Source organism: Schistocerca americana, chromosome 6 (genome assembly GCF_021461395.2).
Source record: "Schistocerca americana isolate TAMUIC-IGC-003095 chromosome 6, iqSchAmer2.1, whole genome shotgun sequence".
NCBI lineage: Eukaryota > Metazoa > Arthropoda > Insecta > Orthoptera > Acrididae > Schistocerca > Schistocerca americana.
Window position 1 is genome coordinate 303,683,861 of NC_060124.1, and position 25,394 is coordinate 303,709,254.

A 25,394-nucleotide genomic window follows, 5' to 3' on the forward strand; every position below is an offset into this window, starting at 1 on the left:
TTACAATCTTACTGTATAGCGTCGTATCCTGCTTGCCTAGTATTAGTGTCAACAATAATTAGATTATGTTCGTTATCTCGTGTTCACTTCCATTGCCTATACTGTAAACCCTTGTTCGCGGATACAAGCGAATGACAGTGAACACTGGCCAGTTGTCTGCGCATGCACTTTCGCCTGCTTTCGCTACCATTCGCTTTGGTGAGAGGGCTGCGTACTGACCCACGAAGAAGGTGTCGGTGGTGTCTGCGCGGCCGTACAGCTGCTGGCGCGGGCCCTCGGTCCAGCGCACGGTGTACGACTTGAGGTCCTCGCTGCCGAACAGCGGCGGCTCCCACGACACCATGTAGCCGTCGTCCGTCAGCTGCACCGTCACGTTGTGCGGCGGCCCTATCTGCTGGAACGAGCCTGCGCAGAGCGTTCCATTCTGAACACACACAATACTAAAAAAAATTACACAAAGAATATCAACACTGCAGACACACGTGCAGTTTCTGTCAGGTTATACTTGGTCTGGGAATAAGTAAATATCACGTGAAAATGTTCGTTTTTTAGAATATTTTTGCTTTTTTTTCTAGGGAAGTGAGTGACGAATTTATGACGTAGCCTGCTTTGTAAAATACTGTTACCAGATGAAGTAGGTGCGATCTGTGAGCCCCACAACAACGCAGAGTATAGCAAGCAGTTATTAGATTAATCAACAGAGTGCAGTACAGTAACCAGAGACAGATAATATACAAACTACTTCGAAAAGTATATGTGTTGTCTATCCTTTCAGACATGTCCAAATGAACAGTCATCGTATTGATTTTGCAGGGACTATGAATCAAGACTACAGGTATGCAAATTCTCCTTTCAGCCTGCCTACCTCTGGCTCCTCCGCAACCATTAAAACTGCTCAGCCTGCCGAAATTGAGACACAAAAGTACATATGTTCTGAAGCACAGTGGTTAAAGTACACTAGCCAGTGTTACCACGAGTCTGGAAAACTTCACGTGACCCGTCAACAGATTGCGTTATCAATCCAACGCGACTAGCCTGGTATATGTAGTTTCATTACAGCTCATTTATCATAAAGGTTGGAGAACTAAATGAACTAACCAAACTTAAATGAGATTTAGGAGAAATTATTAATTAGAGAATATGTACCACCCAAGTCCAACATGGGAAAGGTTTTTGTGTGTTTATCAGGAAAATCCGTAGGTATCTCGCAATGCAAAGTGTATAAAAAGTCACTAAACACTCATTCAGTAATTTCGAGTATGTTACGACATGTTTGTAAATTTGACGAGCAATTTACTAACTCAATAAATATTTTGGAAGAGAACAAAGACTTAGTGGCTGAGAAGTGTTTGAAAATCTGTGCTATGGACTTGAGCCCACTTAGCATTACATAGGCTTTCGAAATTTATGGCAAACTTTCAGTGAAATAAGAGAATGTTGTACATAACATAGTGCGAAAAATGTTTGGCATGAAAGAAAAGCTTCTTTTCCAGGTATGTGCCTCTTATGTACATCATATGGAAAATGAGCTTCGTGTTTCCTACATTGCATTTGGGGAATTTAGAATCAACTATATTGGTAACTTATAATAAGTTCAGAGAACGCGCAACACACAGTCTGCAAAAAGTAATTAATATTCGTATAATTGGTGCTATATTGGCCGAAACACATTAAGGCTACAGAAACTAGACTTCCAAACTCTTACTCTAGTTGTGGCTGCCATTGCAGATTAATAGACTTCTTCTTAGGCGAAAACCATCTAGATTTTTAGACATCGTTCTGCTCATTACAGAAAATACATATTATAGATGACCTGATGATGGTTTGAACTGAGAAAAGGCAGTACTAGCCGAAACTTGTTAAGTTGCACAGAAATAAATAAGCAAGCCCGAAATCCGATGCAAATGAAAAAAAAGGATAAGTAAAATCCCATTTTCTGACCCACACTGTCCCCAAATGAATATACACTGAAGGGTCAAAGAAACTGGTACCACTGCCTGATACACTGAAGAGCTAAAAAACTGGTACACATGCCTGATATCGAGTAGGGCCCCCGCGACCAGCAGAAGTGCCGCAACAAAACATGGCATTGACTCGACTAACACATGAGGTTGCGCTAGAGATCTCTTCTGAATAGCACGTTGCAAGGCACCCCAGATATGCTCAATTAGGTTCATGTCTGGGGAGTTTTGTGGCCAGCGGAAGTGTTTAAACTCAAAAGAGTGTTCCTGGACCACTCTGTAGCAATTATGGACGTTTGAAGTGTTGCATTGTCCTACTGGAATGCCCAAGTCCTTCGGAATGCACAGGGGACATGAATGGATGCTGATTATCTGACAGGATGCTTATGTACGTGTCACTTGTCAGAGTTACAATTAGACGTGTCAGGGGTCCCACATCACTCCAACTGCACACTCCCCAAGCCATTACAGAGCCTCCAACAGCTCGAACAGTCTCCTGATAACAAGCAGTGTCTATGGATTGATGAAGTTGTCTCCATACTCGTACATCTCCATTTGCTCGCTACAATTTGAAACGAGACTTGCCTGACCAGGCAACATGTTTCCACTCATCAACAGTCCAGTGTCGGTGTTGACGGGCACAGTTGAGACGTAAAGCTTTGTGTCGTGCACTCACCAAGGCTACATGCGTGTGTCCTAGGCTCGGAAAGCCCATAGCGATGATTTTTCGTCGAACGGTTCGCACGTTGGCACTTGTTGATGACCCAGAATTAAAATCTGCAGCATTTTGCGGAATGGTTGCACTTCTATCACGTTGAACGATTCTATTCAGGCGACGTTGGTCCCGTTCTTGCAGGATCGTTTTCGGCCGTAGCGATTCGGAGATTTGATGTTTTACCGGATTCCTGATAATCACGGTGCACTCTTGAAATGGCCGTATAGGATAATTCCCATTTCATGCTAGGAGTGGCTGTGTCCCATCATCACGTTCAAACTCACTTAAGTCTTGGTAACCTGTCATTGTAGCAGCAGTTACAGATCTAACAACTGCGGCAGATACTTGTTGTGCCAGCCGAGGTGGCCGAGCGGTTGTAGGCGCTACAGTCTGGAACCGCGCGACGGCTACGGTCGCAGGTTCGAATCCTGCCTCGGGCATGGACGTGTGTGATGTCCTTAGGTTAGTTAGGTTTAAGTAGTTCTAAGTTCTAGGGGACTGATGACCTTAGAAGTTAAGTCCCATAGTGCTCAGAGCCTTGTGAACCATTTTTAGATACTTGTTGTCTTACACTCCTGGAAATTGAAATAAGAACACCATGAATTCATTGTCCCAGGAAGGGGAAACTTTATTGACACATTCCTGGGGTCAGATACATCACATGATCACACTGACAGATCCACAGGCACATAGACACAGGCAACAGAGCATGCACAATTTCGGCACTAGTACAGTGTATATCCACCTTTCGCAGCAATGCAGGCTGCTATTCTCCCATGGAGACGATCGTAGAGATGCTGGATGTAGTCCTGTGGAACGGCTTGCCATGCCATTTCCCCCTGGCGCCTCAGTTGGACCAGCGTTCGTGCTGGACGTGCATACCGCGTGAGACGACGCTTCATCCAGTCCCAAACATGCTCAATGGGGGACAGATCCGGAGATCTTGCTGGCCAGGGTAGTTGACGTACACCTTCTAGAGCACGTTGGGTGGCACGGGATACATGCGGACGTGCATTGTCCTGTTGAGAACAGCAAGTTCCCTTGCCGGTCTAGGAATGGTAGAACGATGGGTTCGACGACGGTTTGGATGTACCGTGCACTATTCAGTGTCCCCTCGACGATCACCAGTGGTGTACGGCCAGTGTAGGAGATCGCTCCCCACACCATGATGCCGGGTGTTGGCCCTGTGTGCCTCGGTCGTATGCAGTCCTGATTGTGGCGCTCACCTGCACGGCGCCAAACACGCATACGACCATCATTGGCACCAAGGCAGAAGCGACTCTCATCGCTGAAGACGACACGTCTCCATTCGTCCCTCCATTCACGCCTGTCGCGACACCACTGGAGGCGGGCTGCACGATGTTGGGGCGTGAGCAGAAGACGGCCTAACGGTGTGCGGGACCGTAGCCCAGCTTCATGGAGACGGTTGCGAATGGTCCTCGCCGATACCCCAGGAGCAACAGTGTCCCTAATTTGCTGGGAAGTGGCGATGCGGTCCCCTACGGCACTGCGTAGGATCCTACGCTCTTGGTGTGCATCCGTGCGTCGCTGCGGTCCGGTCCCAGGTCGACGGGCACGTGCACCTTCCGCCGACCACTGGCGACAACATCGATGTACTGTGGAGACCTCACGCCCCACATGTTGAGCAATTCGGCGGTACGTCCACCCGGCCTCCCGCATGCCCACTATACGTCCTCGCTCAAAGTCCGTCAACTGCACATACGGTTCACGTCCACGCTGTCGCGGCATGCTACCAGTGTTAAAGACTGCGATGGAGCTCCGTATGCCACGGCAAACTGGCTGACACTGACGGCGGCGGTGCACAAATGCTGCGCAACTAGCGCCATTCGACGGCCAACACCACGGTTCCTGGTGTGTCCGCTGTGCCGTGCGTGTGATCATTGCTTGTACAGCCCTCTCGCAGTGTCCGGAGCAAGTATGGTGGGTCTGACACACCGGTGTCAATGTGTTCTTTTTTCCATTTCCAGGAGTGTATACACGCGTTGTCGACCACAGCGCCGTATTCTGGCTATTTTCATATCTCTGTATTTGAATACGCATGCCTATACCAGTTTCTTCGGCGCTTCAGTATATACTGCACTGAGACTCGTAATAGTCGTGTAAAAAGAGACTTTTCGTCACCTTTCGAAGCCTGCTCATAACACAGAGTAAACTGCTATGTAGCATAGCACAGAGGGAAGACAGGCAGGCAAGTAGGACACGTCCAGCCTGCTTGGGTTGGGCATGGCTTAGCTTGGACAGGAGTAACCAATCTGCCCTTTCTGCTGTTAATGTTCGGCAGGTTACCTACCTGGCCAAAAGGCAAGCCTGGGCAGTTTAAAATCGGAACGTGTACACATCTGATGAAGACACAAAGGAAAAAAGAGACATTAACTGCCAGTGGGCATTGATTTAAATCAATGGGGAAAGTTAAAAATTTATGCAGGATTCGAACCAGGGCCTCCATCTCACTAGGTAGATGCGCTGATCACTACTCCATTCAGACACGCTGGTCATCGCACCGCCTACACTAGCACACCTCCTGTTAGACCCAAATTCTCAACTTATCCACACGCTACTGACGTAGTGCGCCTACTTGTCATCCTTTTTACTCGCAGACATGTACAAAAGAAGAGACACAACGCATTCATATAAGATGTCTCAATGGGTAGTAAATCCATTACCTTTAGTGCGAATGTACAATTACGTTTGACCTCCTGTAGGAGGACATGGACGGGAACTGTTGCTAGGTGTACTAGGTGGGAATATGGGCAAACACTGTGTTCGGATAGCGCAGAGGTTAATGTGGCTGCCTAGTAAGCAGGAGACTCCGGTTTCGAATTCCGGTCCAGCGCACATTTTCATTCATCACCGCTAATTCCGCATAAAGTCTCGATGCAACTTATATAAGTAGTTCCTATGATTTCTATTCGTTTCTCCCGCCTTCGCCTTTAATTTACATAATACCAGAACTATTCAAAAAGTAAGTTACGATCGGTCGCGAAATGGGAGCCAATGTAAAAAACAAAATTATTTTTTTTGCAACAGTTAGGTACACCTTCCAGCTACTTTTCTACACAGCCCCCGCACCTTCTTAGAAATATGTCGTAGCTTTGTGCCAGCTTTCTAACACTCCCGTCACAGAATAGAGCAAACTTTGTTTTCCGCCAATACTCTACGCTGGTCTACAATTCGTTGACTGCACCAAAATATTGTCTTCAAGGCCAGCTGTTCATGTGAGCAGAGATGAAACTCAGGGGTACCCACATATGGGCTGCATTGCGGGTGATCAAACACTTCCCATCGGAAATACTGTAGTAGCGTCTTTATTGCCCCTAGAGAGAGCAGTCGAGAATTTGTTGTGAGGAAGAAGGTACTGGATGACAGTTGTGTTATGTGGGCTACATGACAACAGGCGAAGTCTCTCATCAGGCTCTCGTACTTGGCGGGAGACGCTATTTCCAAGGCACCTTTATGTGCTCATTGTAGATTCAGAACTGAAAAGGGCGACGTGACGCAATCAGCAGCCATACTAGATACACTGCCCAACACATCTGTGCAAAGCTTTATCGAATTTTCAGAGTGGTTTCTATATCGCGATCGATCGGAACTTAATTTCCCCATAGACATCTTATGTGTCACAGTTAGGGATTGCGTGTGGTGTCTGCTCTTCCGAAGTTGTCCGAAAATGAAGCTATGCATTCACATAATCTTCGAAAAGAATTCCACAGAGTAAATAACAACAGACTCTTTGAATTAACGACAGAGAGGAAGTGAAGCTTTGTAAGGATATATATAAAGAGCAGACACCACACGCAATATATTCAGGAACGATTGACAAATACTGGGGAAAGAAATACAGTAGAAGAAGAATGGGCAACTTTGAGAGATGATACAGTGAAGGATGCAGAGGATCAATTAGGTAAAAAGATGAGGGCTAGTAGAAATCCATGGGTAACAAAGAGGTATTGAACTGGATTGATGAAAGGAGAAAATATAAAAACGCAGTAAATGAAGCAGGCGAAAAGGAATACAAACGTCTCGAAAATGATATCGACAGGAAGTGTAAAAAAGGCTAAGGAAGAATGGCTAGAAGACAAATGTAAGCATGTAGAGGCATATATCACTAGGGGTGACAGACACTGCTTACAGGAAAATTAAATAGACCTTTGGAGAAAAGACAACAATTTGTATGAATACCAGGAGCGCAGATGGAAAACCAGTCCTAAGCCAATAAGGGAAGGTAGAAAGGTAGAAGAAGTATTTAGAGGGTCTTTACAATGGAGATGTACTTGAGGACAACATTGTGGAAATGAAAGAGGACATAGATGAAGATGAAATGGGAGATATGATATTGCGTGAAGAATTTGACAGAGCACTCAAAGACCTAAGTCAGAAAAAAGCACTGGGAGTAGCCAACATTCCATTGTAACTATGATCGCCTTGGGAGAGCCAGCCACGACAAAATTCTACCATCTGGTGAGCAAGATGTATGAGACAGGTGAAATAACCTCAGATACGAAGAAGAATATAATAATTCTAGTCCCAAAGAAAGCAGGTGTCGACAGGTATGAAAATTACCGAACTATCAAATTAAAAAGTCATGTCTGCAAAATACTAACACGAATTATTTACAGATGAAAGGAGAAACTGCTAGAAGCCAACCTCGGGGAAGATCACTTTTGATTCTGTAGAAATGTTGGAACATGCGAGGCAATACTGACCCCATGGCTTATCTTAGAAGATAAATTAAGGAAAGGCAAACCTAGACTTAGAGAAACTTTTGACAGTGTCGATTGGAATACTCTCTTTAAAATTCTGAAGGCGGCGGGAGTAAAATACAGGGAGTGAAAGTCTATTTACAATTTGTACAGAAACTAGATCAGTTATAAAAGTCGAGGAGCTCTAAAGGAAAGCAGTGATTGAAAAGGGGGTTAGACGGGTTGTAGCCTATCCCCAATGTTATTCAATCTGTATATTGAGCAACCAGTAAATGGAACAGAAGAAAAATTTGGAGAAGGAATTAATACCCACGGAGAAGAAATAAAAACTTTGAGGTTTGCCGATGACATTGTAATTCTGGCAGAGACAGCAAAGGACCTGGAAGAGTAGTTGAACGGAATGGACAGTGTGTTGAAGAAAGTAGGGTATAAGATGAACATCAACAAAAGCGAAACGAGGATAATGGAATGTAGTCGAATTAAATCAGATGATGCTCATGGAATTAGAATAGGAAATGAGACACTTACAATAGTAGATGAATTTTGCTATCTGAGGAGCAAAATAACTGACTATGGTCGAAGTAGAGAGGATATAAAATGTAGACTGGCTTTGACAAGGAAAGCGTTTCTGAAGAAGAGAAGTTTGTTAACATTATAGATTTAAGTGTGTGGAAGTCTTTTCTGAAAGTACTTGCAGGTGTGTGGCCATGTATGGAAGCGAAACATAGACGATAAACAGTTTAGACAAGACGAGAATAGAATCTTTCGAAATGCTGAAGATTAGATTGGTAGATCATGTAACTAATGAGTAGGTGCTGAATAGAATTGTGGAAAAGAAGATTTTGTGGTACAACCTGACTAAAAGAAGGGCTCGGTAGGACACGTTCTGAGGCATCAAGGGATCACCAATTTAATATTGGAGGGAAGAGTGGAGGGTAAAAATCATAGAGGCAGATCAAGAGATGAATACACTAAGCAGATTGAGAAGGATGTGGGTTGCAGTAGTTTCTAGGAGATGAAGAAGCTTGTACAGGATAGAGTAGCATGGAGAGCTGCATCAAACCAGTCTCTGGACTGAAGACCACGACAAAACACGAAAAAAAAAGATAAGATATGGTTCTTTAGAGATCGGAGAGACATAGATTCTGTGATTAAGTTAAGAACATTATTCTGAAAATCCTTGAGTAAGTGAGAAGAACTTGACAGTTATATGTGAACAAGAGGATAACTTAAAGTGATCGATGTTAGCTGAAGTAGTTATCAAAAGCTAAATAAGAAAGTTTCTGTCGTAGGTATAGTTACGAGAACAATATTTCTGTTTATGTGTTTAGTTAAATAAATGTTTTATTTTCAGACAAACTGAATTTTCATCATATACTTAAATCTACAAGTTCTGCTCAGGGCACTGGTTTGAAAAAAAAAAAACATAAATATTATTCAGCAGGGAAATACGGTATGATAAGGTGGACTGCACAAGGAGAAGTGAAGTATTAGTCTGGCACTACAGAGGCTGAATAATCAGCGGCAGCGTTGGCTGTCATCAGAATACAAAGCTGCGAGAGGCAGACTGCATAACAGCAACATCATGGCGAATAGTATGAGCACCGACAACTCAATCAAAGGTGGTTGGTCAACTAATGAGTGAATGGATGATGTTTAAATTATTTATAAGGCGAATGAAGTGAGGTCATGTTTCCATATTGTACACTGTTTTAACAGGTGAATCTGAAATTTCTACTTTAATGAATTTACTCTGGCATGATGGATCAAAAAAATGTATAGTGTCGCTCAATTTCATCCACATTACTTTTATAATCGTTGGCTCACACACTTAAGATCATACCGGATTTTGAAACATTTAAACCCCATGCTTGTAATAGATGTGACCAAACAAAATAAGTGCAAGGGAATCGCTAAAATCCGGTATAACCGTGTACTGAAGAATTTGCTTTGTCACGAATTCTTAGAAAGCTAATTCTTAAACATGTTCGCTCTGTAAAGGAATGGGATTCTGAACAATCTTAATGAAGGAGGATTAGCGTTCGAGATTCTAGTTACCTATAGACAAAATTTAACACTGATCAGAACATCATCAGCTCTTGTCATTGATCAATAATAACAGCTATAAAGTCACGTAATTATACACGAAGTGGGGGATGGAAGTCAATTTGTATGATGACCAGCATGGGAAAGCCTCTTTATACACAGAGATTATGATTTTCTTGGGGTTTGGCTACTTCATCGACAATGAAAGGCAACTTTAGTTACGCTAGTTTAATGACAAATATTGAAACACCATACACTGGCTGGTCCGAGATCTCTCCAGCTAAATTACTCTGGTGGAAGACCACGTGCTATTCCATACCATAGTACGAAATAACAAACTCACTCACTGTTCCAGCACGTACAGAAACGAAGGAATGCGGCACACGTCTATGTGAATTTAGAGATTTTAAACGGGGAGCACCAGTATAAGCCTAACGACAAGTAACAGAGATCGTCAGCAGGAACGGATGCAAGCCCCTCCCACAAAATAAATTCATGACGCCATGTTTCACTAGAAATAACAAGTTTCGATTGCAAAAAATTATTTTAATATAAATAGAGTCATTCTGACACCGTGAAGGTGCTGATATCCACAGGTTTAAACGCGTCCTGATTCACAAGTTGAAAATGAAATGATCGTATGGCATTGTTGGCCGACAGGATCCATCTGGGGAAGTCGAGTGCAAGTCTTATTTCAGTCGACGCCACATTGGGCGACTGGCGTGCCGGTGATGAGGATGAAGTGATGAGAGGACAACATAACACCCAGTCGACGAGCGGAGAAAATCTCCAACCCGGCCGGGAATCGAACCCGGGCCCACTGCATGGGGGGAAAGCACGTTACCACTCAGCTAAGCAGGCAGACAATTCAGAAGTTAATCCCGACTTAGAATTTCATCTCGATGTTTCAGCAAGGCATCCATACTCACCGGATCCACACAGCAGACTCTGCAGTCATGTCACATCTCGGTATCCGGGATGAGAATGTTATCAACCTTCCACACGGCAGGCCACAGGACCATCCAAATGGCACGATTTTAAGCTCGTATTGCGGGTAAGTTCAGCTCTGCCTTTAAAACGCGTCCCGGCAACACGTTTGAAAGGAGAGAGAAAATAAGGAAGGAAACCTCCACTGGCTAGCATCTGTAAAGTCTCTTGCAGCGGTCTCTCCGCGACATTTTCAAAATTTTTTATAAACTATATATAACTCAGTACATATCTAGAAATATCTTTTCTTATCTTACCGATTCCTAAACTTTAATATACGATGATTATCAATGCAAAGTAGTTTCAAGTCCTATTATTCCTTGGAGCGTGCATTTACTCCATGGAATAGCTTCTCTGCTATCTATGTTTTCTCTTATGAAAAGAGTGATTCAGATCTTGCCGATTATCCGTGAACGAACGAAGATGTATATGTATGTATTGTTGAGCTAGTCGCCATCTTGATGAGATTCTGTATGAGAAGGAATTTAATACATGAACTAAACTAAAGTAAGTGTGTTCGCGTATTATTTAACTGATTATTATTGACAGTGTCTGCTTACTACGCTGTGTTGCACAGGATCAGTGGGGAACGTTTGATTTACACTGGACGAAGCTGCCGTTTTGTACGCTCAAGCTATCCAGTTTATTACTTTCAATAAATGGGCTAACACGGTCTTACCAGCACATCTCCGGTCTTCCCCATGTGATCACCGAAAGTTAATAATTATTACAAATGTTTTCAGGAGATCGACAATTTTTGTCGCACCGAGACTTCAAAATTGCTTCACTGCCTTATGGAATTTAAGTTAAGCTCAATTTAATCAGGACAGAACAGTATTGAAGTGTGTGAATGTGATAAGCCTGCCATACGAATGAAAATTCCCTTAATATACGCATGTTTTTTACGATCCTGATCATTGAAGCTAAATCAGGCCGGTGTGAGAGAGGTTTTTAAATTTCAGATCCCACAAAAAATATTAAACATCTCCGCCACTGTGTTCCAATTTCATGCAGGCTTCGGCCTCAGGATTTAGTACATGAGGAGGCATGGCTGGCTCCTCCAAGCATTGGCATGAGAAAGGAAAACGAAGTAAATCAAAAGTAGCTGGAAAATGTTCGTAGCGGAACACAAAAAAGGCGAATATGCTCCTGTTTAAAACTCTGGCTGATAAGTGTGGTACTACCCCCTCTGTAACTTTAAAAATTTTCCAGAAATTTTTCCATGCGAATATATCACGCACCTTTATGCTGAGAGAGGAGACAGTGGCAGCAGGAAAGAGACTCAGAAGTAATAAATCCACTTTTCAACATGCAACTCATCTCCCCCTCCCACAAGCTACCCTAACTATAACTCGCCGACATCCACCAGTCCATCGCTGTGTCGTTCATACCCGTCCACTCCCACTTGCCCATTCTCACTTATTCAGCCCAACTCGATGTCATTATCTCTTTGTGCCTGACTGTCACTATCTGCTGTGTCACAGCCATGGGCCCTTCGTTCTGTCCTACCACTACTGTCTCCTCTCAGTGATACAGTCTCCCTCTTGCTCTCTCTCCCTACAACTATCTCATTCATTCATTCATTCCCACTGATGCTGGCTCTCATCACTGTCGCTCTCGTCCTCGCTGTAGTTGCTCATTCTCACTGGATTTTACCCACTTCTGCTTTCTCCGTCTCTTTTTGCCTCTCCCTCTGGCACTGTCTTCTTCACTCTTTTCTTAGCTTTGTCCTGTCACTGTCAACTATGGTCCACTGCGACTGTGTCCTTCTCTTTCTGCCTCACTGCCATTGTCTCCTTCGCTCTTTCTGTCCCACAAGCACGGTCTACTATCTCCTTCTCTTTTTCCCTGCCACTATCTCCTTCTCCTCAGCATAAAAAACGCGAATATGTTCAAATGCCAATAATTCTGCAAACGGTTTTAAAGGTGCTGAGGAAGGTAGAATGACGCTGCTGGTACCCTACTTTTCAGTCAACTCACTGCAGAGGGGTTACACTCTGCAGCCTCTCAGGGACATAGCCAATCTTAAACAATGCATGGCGCCGCCTAGAAGCATTACGGATGAATTTGTATTGTTCACAAGTTGTCCCCCATGATGTTATCAATCACCCGTAAATCTCTGATACACATACTCTGCAACACATCGTATATGAGGCAAGTGACAGACACCAGACTTGAAGAATGTAATAATTCCTCTTCCAAGGAAGGCAGGTAGAGACATTTGTCAAGATAAATGAACCATAATCTTAATACTGCATAGTTGCAAGTTACTCACAAAAATTATTTATAGAAGAATAGAAAAACTGGTAGAAGTCGTCATCAACGAATATCAGTTAGCGATTTGAAGAAATGCAGGAAACTCGAGGCCACACTACCCCTTGACGTGCCTTAAAATGTTAAACAAAGGCAATCCTACGTTGATAGCATTTGCAGCTCGTTTTGTATGATCACGTAATAGGGGAGAGAGTGTGGCAGATATGATACGCGAGTTGAGATGGAAGTCATTAAAGCAAAGACGTTTTTCGTCGCGGCGAGATCTATTTACGAAATTTCAGTCACCAACGTTCTCTTCCGAATGCGAAAATATTCTGTTGGGCCCAACCTACATAGGCAGGAATGACCATCAAAATAAAATAAGAGAAATCAGAGCTCGAACTGAAAGGTTTAGGTGTTCGTTCTTCCGCGCGGTGTTCGGGAGTGGAATCGTAGAGAGATAGTATGATTGTGGTTCGATGAACCCTCTGCCAAGCACTTAAATGTGAATTGCAGAGTAATTATGTAGATGTAGATGTATTTCCATAATTGGAGAAAGCTTCTTGAAATGGTAATTTGAAATTCTGTAGGTAGCACAAACAAAATGTAGCTTCTTTAAGAAGCGATGAACATGAAAGAGAAGCAGTACTCAGTCTGTACACTGAGGAAGCAGCAAAGAAAACCATTAAGAAATTTGTTAAGGGTATTAATGTTTGAAAGAAATAAATACTCTGCTGTTTGTTGATGACATTGTAATTCTACTGAAGACGGCAATTGTCATGCAAGAACAGTTCTACAAAATGGATAACAACTTGAAATGAGATTAGAAGGAAAATTTAAGAAGAAGTTAAATGACGGTAATACAATGTAGTCCAGTTAAATCAGGCGAAGCTGAGGGAATAAGTTTAGGAAATGAAACACAAGAAGTAGTCAAAGAGTTTCGCTACTTGAGCAGCGAAATAATTGACAAGGGCGAAAGTAGAGAGGATATAAAACACGGATCGGAAACAACCAGAAAATCATTTCTGAAAAACAGACATATAAATATCGAACATAAATTTAGGTGTTAGGTAGCTTTTCTGAAGATATTTGTATGGATTGCAGCCTCGTATGGAAATTTAACATGGACAGTAAACAGTTCAGACAAGAACAGAATAGAGACATTTGAAACATGGTGTTACTGAAGAATATTGAAGATTGATGGGTAGATCGAATAATCAATGAGGAGGTATTGGGTAATTACTCTGCCACAAATTTACTATTGATTCCCTGATGAATTTCTGTTGACCCACAGATTGAAATTAAGGCTAGTCCTCAACAATGTACAGGATGTATAAACATCTGTTCTTCAAGAGATGCTGCAACTTCTTGTTCAGCAGCTGCGATGCTCGAGTTATGTTTATTGCTGCCAGTTCAAATGATTTTTATGTATTTGTGTTATTCAATATTTTAGTCTCCATGACCACATGTAGCTTCTCATTGAACTATGTATTATACACTGCACAAAGTTAACTGAAATCCGTTGTTTTTTTGGTTTTGTGTCTGAAATATCGAGAGGTTACTTTTCCTTTCCGCAACGGTATACCCTCAACTTTAGAGCGACGATGTTTACAAGTATGCACTAAATATGCACCAGAAGGAAGCGGTGTCTCGAAAAATCACTACCTAAATCACATTGGGCAAGGTTTGATAATACATTCTTAGGTGAATAATAATTTAAGTTATGAACGACCTTAAAATTGTCTGAGAAGTACAACACTAATCTTCTTTTTACACAGTTTCGTTGCATATATTCAGATGCTTGCCATGATTATGAAATTATTTGTATTACAGAGCACAAGTCCTTTATGGGGTGAGGCAGTCATTGCAGTCAGGATGTAAAACATATTAGTTTGTGGTTAGATGTAGCCGAGCAAAAAAGAAGCAGCTCCTTGTTTTGGACATGATAAATTCAGAAATCCGAAAAGTTCATTTGCGGTCAACATTACGAAAAGCTACACGATAAATGTCTTTCTTCAACTATTTTACAGGTAAGTAGCAGGATCAGCATATAATGGCTTTCGCTATGTTTCTCCTTGATACAAGTTTATCGTCCCCAAAGCCGGTTTCTGCCAGAAGTTCCATCCTTTTTAGATAATTCACGTTAAAGTGTTTTATTTTCTGGTACAATCACATAAAATTTCAAATGCATATTACATGTTTTGGCCATCACCAACTACTTTCACCTCTACAAGAGTGAAATGAAACGAAAATAAGTTGCTTCACTTAACCAGCCAATTCAATGGAGTCCCAGCGCACGTCCAATGTTTTCTTTTAATATTAATGTTTACAGACATATAATAAAAATGAGGTGTCATGTGGGACGTATCAACCATACTATATGGTATTGCGGATACTTCTTCAGGTCTCTAATCACATTAATCATGTAAAAAGATTCTCTTTATTCAATACTTACTGTTTGAAATTTAAAATGATTTTAAAATTTGATTTTTTAAACGTAATTTCCTTGTAGTCATTACATAATTTCCTTGTAAATAAAACATGGTAACTAATACCACACTTTTTTAATAAAATTTTACGGATTATTTTGACTAAAAACACTAATGTGCACTTTTGATGGGTGTCAAATATATTAACCGATTCTTTCATTGCTTCTTGGTAGAACGAATTCGTAAGTATAAATGAAAACCAAATATTGTATGCGTTCTACAGGTTTAACTTATTATCTCAACTGGTTGTCAGCTTACGAAGCCGTCATCAATCTGATACTTTTCATTTATAATAATGTTAAATATATATATTAATATATATAATAATGTTAAATATATCAAAGGTGGGTGAATAGGTACACGCCCACCAGGTAATTAACCTTTACATGTAATTACTTGTAATTGAAATACGATATAATTTACACATTGTTAATACAATTTTGTTTATTACCTTGACTAAAAACACCAATGTGTGTAGTTTTTAATATGTTTTAAGTACATCCAATGTATGTGCAAGAGCACACATGAATAGTTAGCTACATGGCCGCCAGGATTTAGCCTTTATACACAATACAGTGCTCATTTATTTCCATATAAAGTGTTTTTGTCAATACGCGTGTGAGAGAACTACTTCTCTCTCTTGTATTTTATGTTCTTTAATTTCTTTGGTAACTGTAAAGCTTCATTTCATTGCATTTGCTCTCATGTAGCCCTGACAATGGCTGGTGATTGCCGGAAAAAGTTATTTAAATTTGAAATTTAGTGTGAATGTGCCAGAGAATAAAGCTTTTTAAAGATAATTTTATCAACCACAGACCTTCTCATAACTACTGGAACGGCATTCCTTCCAGGAACGTAATTGGTGTTGGTCTTATGCAATCATGCTTCGATACTAAAGCTGTCAGGATCTGCCTCCTTCTTTGTTGGGACTGTTATAGGCATCCGTAAGTCAGAAGATATTTTGCCTGTTTCATACATATTACATACCTGTTGCCGCTGTTTTCTCGCTGTTAGCTCTCCTGAGGATCTTAATAATTCTGGCGGTAAGGGAACGAGTGTTACATCGCACTCTTCCCAGGGACGGACCTCGGACGAATTTCTGAAATCAGGTAGGCAGGTCGAGGACAGAGCGAGGTCGCAGAAGGGAAGATGAGAGGCGCCAGTACTTGTCTGAGTTGACGTGTTTACGATCTGGCTGGCGCCACTGCACGCGTCTGGCGCCAGGAAGCAGCGGATCTGCGGAGCAGGCGAGTATCACTGAAGCCTCCCAGTGGCACAATGCCACGGTTGTCATGATGATGTTGCTGTGGCCTTCAGTTCGTCGGCCAGTTCGATGCTCTCTACACTAGTATCTTCTGTGTAAGCCTCTAATCTCTGCGTAACTACTACAGCCTACATCCTTACGATCCTGCTTACTGTTTTGCTTATTGTATTCATCCTCTACGACTATAACAACTAACACTTACCTAACTGAAGGTTCGTTGATGCCTCAGGAGGTGTCCTGTCAGTTCATTCCTTTTCTTTATTCAAAAAGTTCTATCAGTTCCTTTCTTCTGCACTTCCATTCACTACCTCCTCGTTACCAATTTTATTTTCAGCATTTTTCTGTAGCATCATATTTCAAAAAGCTTCATTTCTCTTCGTGTTTGAACTGTTTCGTATCCACATCTGACTTCCATAAGAGGCTACATTGTAAACAAATTCCTTCAGGAAAGATTTGATAACACCTAAATTTTTATTAGGTGTTAACAAATTACTCTTTTTCAGAAGCGCTTTTCTTCCTAAAACCAGACTACATTTTGTATGCAGTTACTTTGCTGCCGAAATAAAAAAAAACTGATAAACTACTTTTAATATTTCGTTTCCTAATCTGTTTCCTTCAGTGTCACCTCATTTAATTGGAATAAATTTCATTTCCCCTGTTTTGTATTTGTAGATGTTAATTTTCTGTTTTCAAGATACTATCCATTCCGTTGAACTGCTCTTCCAAGTCCTTTCCCCTCTCTGACAAAATTACAGTGCTATCGCTAAACTTCAAAGTTTTCATTTCTTCTCTCAGAATTTTAATTCCCGTTCTAATTTTATCCTTGATTTCCTTTACTGTCTGCTCAATGTACAGATTCAATAACATCAGGCAAGAGTTATCAACACTGAACGAATTTTTCAATCTTTGGAGTATGGAACGTACGTGAAGACGTACTGGCGATGTAATGAGTCACCGTTGGGTAGCTCAAATTAATAGAACACTTGCCCACGAATGGCAAAGGTCCTGCATTCGAGTTCCAGTCCGGCATACAGTTTTAATCTGCCATGAAGTTTCGTTATAAATCTTTTTCACTCTTTTTCACATGTCAGTTATTCACTGTGAAGTTATATGTCTGGCGCGTGCAGCTACCGTCAACAATTCTCTCCAAACCTGAGATGAAAACCCTGCAACGTTTGATTTTACATGTTTCTTTCAAAAAGCCTTTCGAGGTACCTGAGCTATCTGAATCGAAGTAGGAGGGTAAAATACTTCGGACCAGACAACTAGTTTCGAATAAAAAACAATATTTTATATAGTATTAATCACGTAAATATGGTTCTCGGGTAAAATGTCGAATGTCGTTGAGAAAACTTCACAATATTTTGTCGGCGCAGATGACCGACATCTTCAGGTGCGGCGAAGAAGCTGTTCAAGCTGTGGTCGACGCTTCCTACTTATGACATTCAGAACAAAAACTGCCCAGATTTCGGTGACCAATAGCCCAGATATCCTGACCGGTGGTGAGAGATACATCTACGCCACCTGTCGGACGATGAATGCACGCGCTGAGGCTGTCAGTCATACGGTGCGCTGCCGTCGGCTGCCCCAACGTTGTCTGTCGGAAGCCGCGTGCCGGAATACGTGTCTGCGCTGGGGAGTGCCCTTCCTCGACGCTGTCCACCAAATATCTATGTGACCATCGCAGCGTCATCCCTTATATGACCAACCGTTCTTCTTTGTGTTCGCTGTGATTTCAACATGGCCAGCGGTGGATCCCACGCCATGCTATGTTGGTATCCTGTGCTAAGCAAATTAGTCGATGTGCAAATCTCCATTATTTCTTTAATAACAATATCTCAGACGTGTGTGTCTCGCTGGTCCAGATGTATGTGTCGTCGATGTTCGACACATCTCTCCTCTACGGTACAAGTTTATCCAATATATATCCAGCAGCTACAGAGCTGGCCTTCTTAAGGGGACATTGTCCGTGAAATTAATTGCAATAAGACATTTCCTGTTTTCTACTCCATAACGTACTTTGGACTTTCCTGAACATTGTGGTGTACAATACATTAAAATCAGACAATTGTGAGATCTTCAAATCATATTTTGAATGTTGACGTGTGACTGTCAAATTTCGCGGCTACACATATACTGCCAGAGTGGAGCAGTCATATCTTGGGAACTACACAGTCTAGAAGGCTTTGAATTGCTTCGTTTTGTGCCACTGTTAAGTCTCAGAAGTTGGCATTACGAATAAACAAATCAGTCCTTTGTTTCTGATATTAGTTTTCATTGAAAATAGCGTGATTATTGGCTATTTTTGTAGTAAGATAACTTCTGTTGCTTTTTATAAATATTATGGGAAGGCCATCAGAGATAACTGTCACAATTTAGAGAAGGTGAAAAGAGCTGTGTGGAGCAACTTCTTTCATCGAATATCAACCAATGAAAAGCCACCTCCACAAAACACTTGGTGTAAATATAGGCATGCTGAATTTTCTGTCATCCTGCATGAGTTTACACATAAAGATTCTCTTCCTTTGGCAGTAATGGAGGCAATCAAACCTATTTACAGAGATTTGGCAAATCCTGAGCTACTAAAGTAGTGTTTACATGGGAAGACCCAGAATGTGAATGAGTCCTTCAATAATGTTGTGTGCTGCTGTGTGCTAAAAATGTATCTGTTGGCCTTATGACTCTAAAGTTAACAGCGTCTGATGCTGTAATAACTTTCAGTGGTGGAAATTACGAAAGACTTGAGGTTCTGGAGAAGTTAGGGGTAAGATTTGGACAGAACACAGCTAAAGGACAGCAGTAGCTGGATGAGCTTCGTGTACGTGAAGTAGATTTAGCTGCTCAGCAAATGACAAAAGAAGCATGAAAGAAAGGAAGAAACCAAGCATTGGGTTGTTGTGACACTGAAGAAGTCACAGAACATGGGCCAGGACAATTCTAGTGCATAAAAGACGCAGAAATGTAAGTCTGTACAAGAATTTATAATAAAAAAGTTTTAAGCATCAATATCTCTTAACTAAATTTTTTCCAATAAATGACCCGTTTTCTAAAAACGTACAGATGGTAGAGACATGAAATTTTCGCAGCATACCACGTGTGAGATTCAACACATATGGAACTAGAATACTTAAAATATCCTGAGTTGTTTTGTTTTAATGTTCATTTATTTACAAAATTCTGTAGAAAAAATGAGTGTAAAAAAAAAAAGATAACGTGCCCCACAATAGAATTTTAGTAATAATTCTAGTTCAGTGTATTTGGAAAGGTGCATTCAATAATTATGGAAAATTGTAAGTTGGTGTCTTAAAAGGTTATCAAGATGATGGGTCACAAAATTCGATAATTTAGCATTGGCGACATAGGACATACAACGTCCCGTTAAACGAAGATCATCTTTCACCGAGCATAAAAGAGCTTTGTGGTTCATTGGTGGGAGAAAGACGCATTTAACTTTATCTTTATTCAATAATCTTCTTATTTTCGAAGAAACTCCGCCGATGTGTGGGTAAACGACCATTGCTCTTTGTTCTTTACTTTTTTCCAGCTCCTCTTTTTCTCTAGCATGCCACGGGTGCAGGGCACGGCGGATTTCCCATTCAGAATATCCATTCTCTAAAAATGCTGTAAGAAGGAAGCATAGCTGGCGAGAACCATATTTACAACCAGTCTGTCGGGAAAGCATCAAGCAACACAGTATTAATCAATTAAAACTTCAGTACGAAAAGACCGATTACTTTTGCGCATGCTTCATATATAAAACGTAAGACGTGATTCATATTCTTCAGATCAAATACTGTTTTTTGATATGCATGACGGTGAGATTTCCTTTTTATGGCGGTAATATCACCGTGAATTGTTATGTGAAAACGGTCCAACCGCATAAACATGATTTAAACCCAGTTAAGATCTCCGTTTTTTTATCATGAATCACGGAATTATACAGTTAAATGACATTCTGGCTAAGTTAATACCAAATTATGTTTAATGCTCAAAACCTCATTATCAAGTATAGATCGTTTGACACACCAACAGCGACGTCCCGTTATACAGGCATTTATTGTGTTCCTACACATTACAATGGATTTGCTTATCTTAAGAGACAGGTGCAAACGCAGTCGCAGAAAATAATTTTCCGCAAATGTCCCTCTGTATTATAATAGCTTTTTCGACAAATAATCGTTCTGTAAGTCAACTAGAAATACAGCCAGTCTCACTTGCTTAGCATCCAACTTTAAAGGTTAAAATACTGCAACGGACCGACTCATCTGTAACGGTTAACGTACTGCAGCAGAGGCGACTGTAACTTCTCTTTCCACACCATTTCCTGCAGAAAATATAGACGGATTCACTCTTAAAGCGCGCGCAGGGAATACACAGTCGATACTCGTATTGTTTAATGCAGAAACATAGATCCAGACACGTTTTTAGACAGTAACGTATATGTCTTACTCTTTTTCGCTTTTCCAATTGCCATTGAAGGATTAGTGTTGCCCGACTTAATGCATCCTGTGTAGTGATTTCACAAAGTAAACATTTCATAAAATCATTCAGTACCATAAAGAAAGTCTTTAAAAAAGAGCTTTTCTGAAAGTTATTTCATTTCCATAAACTGTCATCAAAAGAAGATAAAACTGAATTTATTTGTAGTACTTACATCCATCATTACTTACCCAATTCTTGTGCCGAGCTGTTGTGGACAGGACTACCTGAAAAATGAGATTATTACGTCAGTCCCAGAACTGGATTGGTAAAATATGTAACAATATTGCCTTACACTTTCAGTTTATTTCAGACAAACTTCATCGAAATATCCACATTGACATTTCGTCTTGTCAAGCGATTAGTATTTGATTTTGTGGGTGAAAACTTGATGTCGTTTAGGTATAGCCCACTTGCATCTTACTAAGGTGATATTAATGTGGCAACTTTACACAACAGCATTTACAGAGAATTTTGATGTGAGCTTGTTACTTCAAAGAATTTGTGGTAAGGAAATAATTTGCGATTTCTTATGATGTAATAGTTTTACTCTAGGGTGTTTCATTTGAAGAACTTTTTATTGACTTTTTATGTTACGAGCTTGCAATTAAAACTTCTAAATATGTCATTTATTTTTCTCTTTCTCTCAAATGAAAATTTTATAGAAGATACACGACTTAGTATAGTACACTTTCTATGTATGGATTCTCCTAATGGCGTCGGCTTGGAAAGGCAGGTCAATTGACAGCTCCAAATGATACAGGAGTCCTAAACTGTTAACTTTCGAGAAAATGACTGGTCGGAGGTTTTGAGTTTAGGAGTAAATCGCATTCTGACAGATCGATTACTGAGCTTGCACCTCTCTATACTGCTTAATTTGACCTAACAAGCAAAAATGCTTCTGTCCCCTATTCAGGGTGTTCACGGTGTTCATTTTAACTGAAGACATTACAACATCACGGAAACTACATATCAGATTAAAAAAATATATTTTCCATTTTGTTTGTCTTGGAGAGGGCCATCCATCGACACCACTCTCGACCCGCCACCCCACCCAGTGCGTGGTCGATGAGGGGCAACTTTGAAGTCTTCAATGGGAATCCCCGTTTTCTATTGCAGATTGCAAAACATACATACGTTTTGTCTGTAGCTTTTTCTTCGTTTCGTCAGAGATGGCGCAGTAATCGGAGGAACAGAAATGGGTACACAACCGTAATTTAGACGTGCTACTCAATGGCCCTTGAATGTCCGATGGCAGGTAAGACCCCATCCCCACGATGGGGGTGTAGGACAGGCCAGTATTTCGTAACTTCTAATTGGAAACCCCATTCGCGACGTTGTGTTCCTCCGACATTCTGAACAGGTGACTACTCGACGAGTCACCCTGGCCGTATAGCGAACTACGATGTATCGCAACAGACGGTACACTGCGATCGGAGGTCATCTACCGTGCAGACGTAGAACAGACAGTGGCTCTAATCATTAGAGTATTTGTTCAGTGCTTTATTTCCTGCACACCCAACTACCATTTGGAGAGCAGACGTGCAAGTGGACGGCGAACAGTGCAACCACACAAGAAAAAACTGTTAAGGCTTCTGTTGCTTCGTATGCCGAGCGTTTTCCAGAGAAAACTCGCTCTCGTTCGTTCTTTCAAAAGATTGTGAACACCTTTATGTCTGATGGGAGCGTACAGACCGGTAAAAGGAAACGAAGCAAACATGTAACAGGAGAAGCTAATGAAATAGCTGTATTAGTGGCAGTGCACCACAACCACGGATAAGTGCCCGGCCATTACACCGCTGCTCCGGTACGTCCGTAGGTAGTACTGTCGCAATATTGCATCGTCATAAGCATCATCCATACCACGTGTCACTGCATCAAGAACTTCATGGTGCCGATTTCCATAAGCGGATAGCGTTTTGTGAATGGGTACGTCAAAAAATGCAAACGACCCCCTTGTTCTTTGCCGAAGTACTGTTTTCCGAAAATTCTACCTTCACAAACAATGGTAGCGTTAACCGGAGTAATATGCATTATTGGAATGCAGACAATTCCCACTGATTACGGAAAGCTGACCGTTAACGTCCTTGGTCGGTTGACGTATCTTGGGGCATCATGGGGATCAAACTCATTGGACCGTACTTCATCGACGACACGTTGAATGGAAGCAAATATTGAACGTTTCTGGAACAGGAACTATCGGTACTACTGCACGATGTTGCCCTGGAGGTTTGAAAACGCATCTGGTTTCAGCATGACGGTTGCCCAGCGCATTACGAAATTGTAGCACGGGAGGTGTTTACATTGGTTGGTGGATTGACAGAGGTGGCCCTATTAATTGGCTCGCTAGGTCGCCGACTCGACGTCGCCAGATTTCTTTCTGCTGGGATATTTAGAAGATATGGCGTACCAGAAAGTGGCAAGTTGATCGATCGCATCAGAAACGCCCGTGCTGACATTCCTGCAGATATGCTTCTGTCCGGCACACGGTCATTTGAAAAGCGAATCTCTAACTGGATTGAAGTTGGCGGTACTACGTTTGCATACTTACTCTAATTGGAAAAGTATAGTAGCATCCGATGCGAGCGACGACCATAGTGATTCGTCGAGTTCGATATGTTGGAGGAATACAACGTTGCGGACGGGGTTTCCAATTACAAGCTCTGAAATACTGACCTGCTCTACCCTCGCAGCACTGAGGTGGTGTCCCACGCGTCATTGCATATTCCAAAGCCCTTGAGTAGTATGTCGTAAATTACGATTGTATGCCCATTTCAGTTCCTCTCATTACAGTGCCGTCAGTCGTGAAACAAATAAAATGCCCTCAGACAAAACGTATGTAGATTTTGCCGCAGAATCGTTATTTGCAATAGAAAACGGGGTTTCCCATTGAAGTTTTCACAATTTTCCCCTGTCCCCCACGCACGGTGTGGGGTGGGGGGTCGAGTGTGGTATGTATGTCCCCTCCGAGACAAACAATTTGGAATCATAACTTTCTCAGATCCGATGTGTAGTTTCGGAACATAAGAGTGTCTTCGGTTAAAATGAACACCCTGTATAACTAACAGAACTAACATTGAATTTACATCACGAATATAAACGCGATTGAACGACGTATCTGCACGTGTTGTAGCTAAAATACTACTGTCGATTTGCGCAATAATAAAAACTTATGTGTTGGAATAACTGTTTTATATTTTATCTTTCAACGGCGAGACCTGTGTTGTTACGACACCAGGAAAGTTATTTATGTCTTTCAAAGATCCCTTATGTGTGTTGATGAAACACGTAGAATCTCTTCGAATGGTGTTCCGCACGCTAATAATTTGATTAATCCTCATAGGAAACATTAAAGTGAAATATGTTAGTGGCAGCATACATGGCATAGGACACTGAAAACAATATCACGAGTTGAGATGTATTTCAAATGTGTCTAACTTGAGAACCGAAATTTTTAGACGTCTGGTCATGTTAAAACACTTCATCTCGCGAACCATGGACATGGAAACCGTATATAGTACAGATTTCTAAGATCATGTATACTATTTACTGTAAAGAGAAGGTGAACCGTTCGTATATGTCTCCTATGAGCGAATTCCCTAAGAAGTCTATTTTTGCTCTTTGTCAGTCGAGTAAACGTGAAATCAAAACACTCTTATGTTCTAGAGAGTTTCGTGAGGCATAGTTTGTGAGAAAGGCTTTGAAATATATCCGTAAACTGATCTAAGGGATACCAGGGTCATCGGCATCACTTCGGTACTGAGCTTACATTTTTATGAATGAAAAGCTTGTGTTAGTGGTCAATGGATTGTTCTCGTGTAAAATAAGACTAAACTACTACATTTAAAGAAGTGGCGTGTTTCACCAAAATTTTAGAACTTGTACGAAGTGAATGTTATTATGTTTGAAAATAACTATAATATGTGCAATTTTCAGAAAACTGAATGTCGAACACGTGAAAAATATGAAACAAGTGCTACTGGAATGTAAAAGGATAGGTTGCTGCTGTATGTGGACGCAGTGACATACCGAAAAAAATTATCGCTATATTGTCATTAATTAAACAATTACTTATTCTACAGAGTAGAGTATACTAGCAAAGTTCAGCTTTTTCTAAAAATATAGAAGTGACTACAAACAAATAGAAATTTTGGTGAATAACGCAAACACACACAAATATTTTTAAAAGCTTTATTTCAGTGCTGTAGCCTGTTCAGATGGCTAACATTTCCAAATGCATTGATGCTTTCTTTAGCAGCATATCGTCTGCTCCTGCGCTGCACAACAACGTTTAAATATGTAGAGCCAGTTTATAGGATGTTTCATTAACAAAAACACGCCAATGTGGCTGCATTTACTTAGATGTAAGTTTGGTGCACTTATATGTTTTCCAATGGGTGGCGATGAGTTTTGTTGTTGTAATTATGGTTATCCATATTATAAATAAATCATTATAGCACACTTCATAATTTTCTTAAT

At 41.2% G+C, this 25,394-nt stretch overlaps 1 protein-coding gene across 1 annotated transcript in view; it reads right to left on the reverse strand.

Annotated features, from left to right (window-relative positions):
* Positions 1-25,394, reverse strand: part of LOC124619655 (protein borderless) — a 449,367-nt gene that overhangs the window by 4,873 nt on the left and 419,100 nt on the right. The window contains exons 10-11 of the mRNA XM_047146187.1: positions 21,107-21,142; positions 220-405 (exon numbers count right to left, since the gene is read on the reverse strand). Of these exons, the coding sequence (XP_047002143.1) occupies positions 220-405; positions 21,107-21,142 (222 nt within the window). The remainder of the gene's footprint in view (positions 1-219; positions 406-21,106; positions 21,143-25,394) is intronic.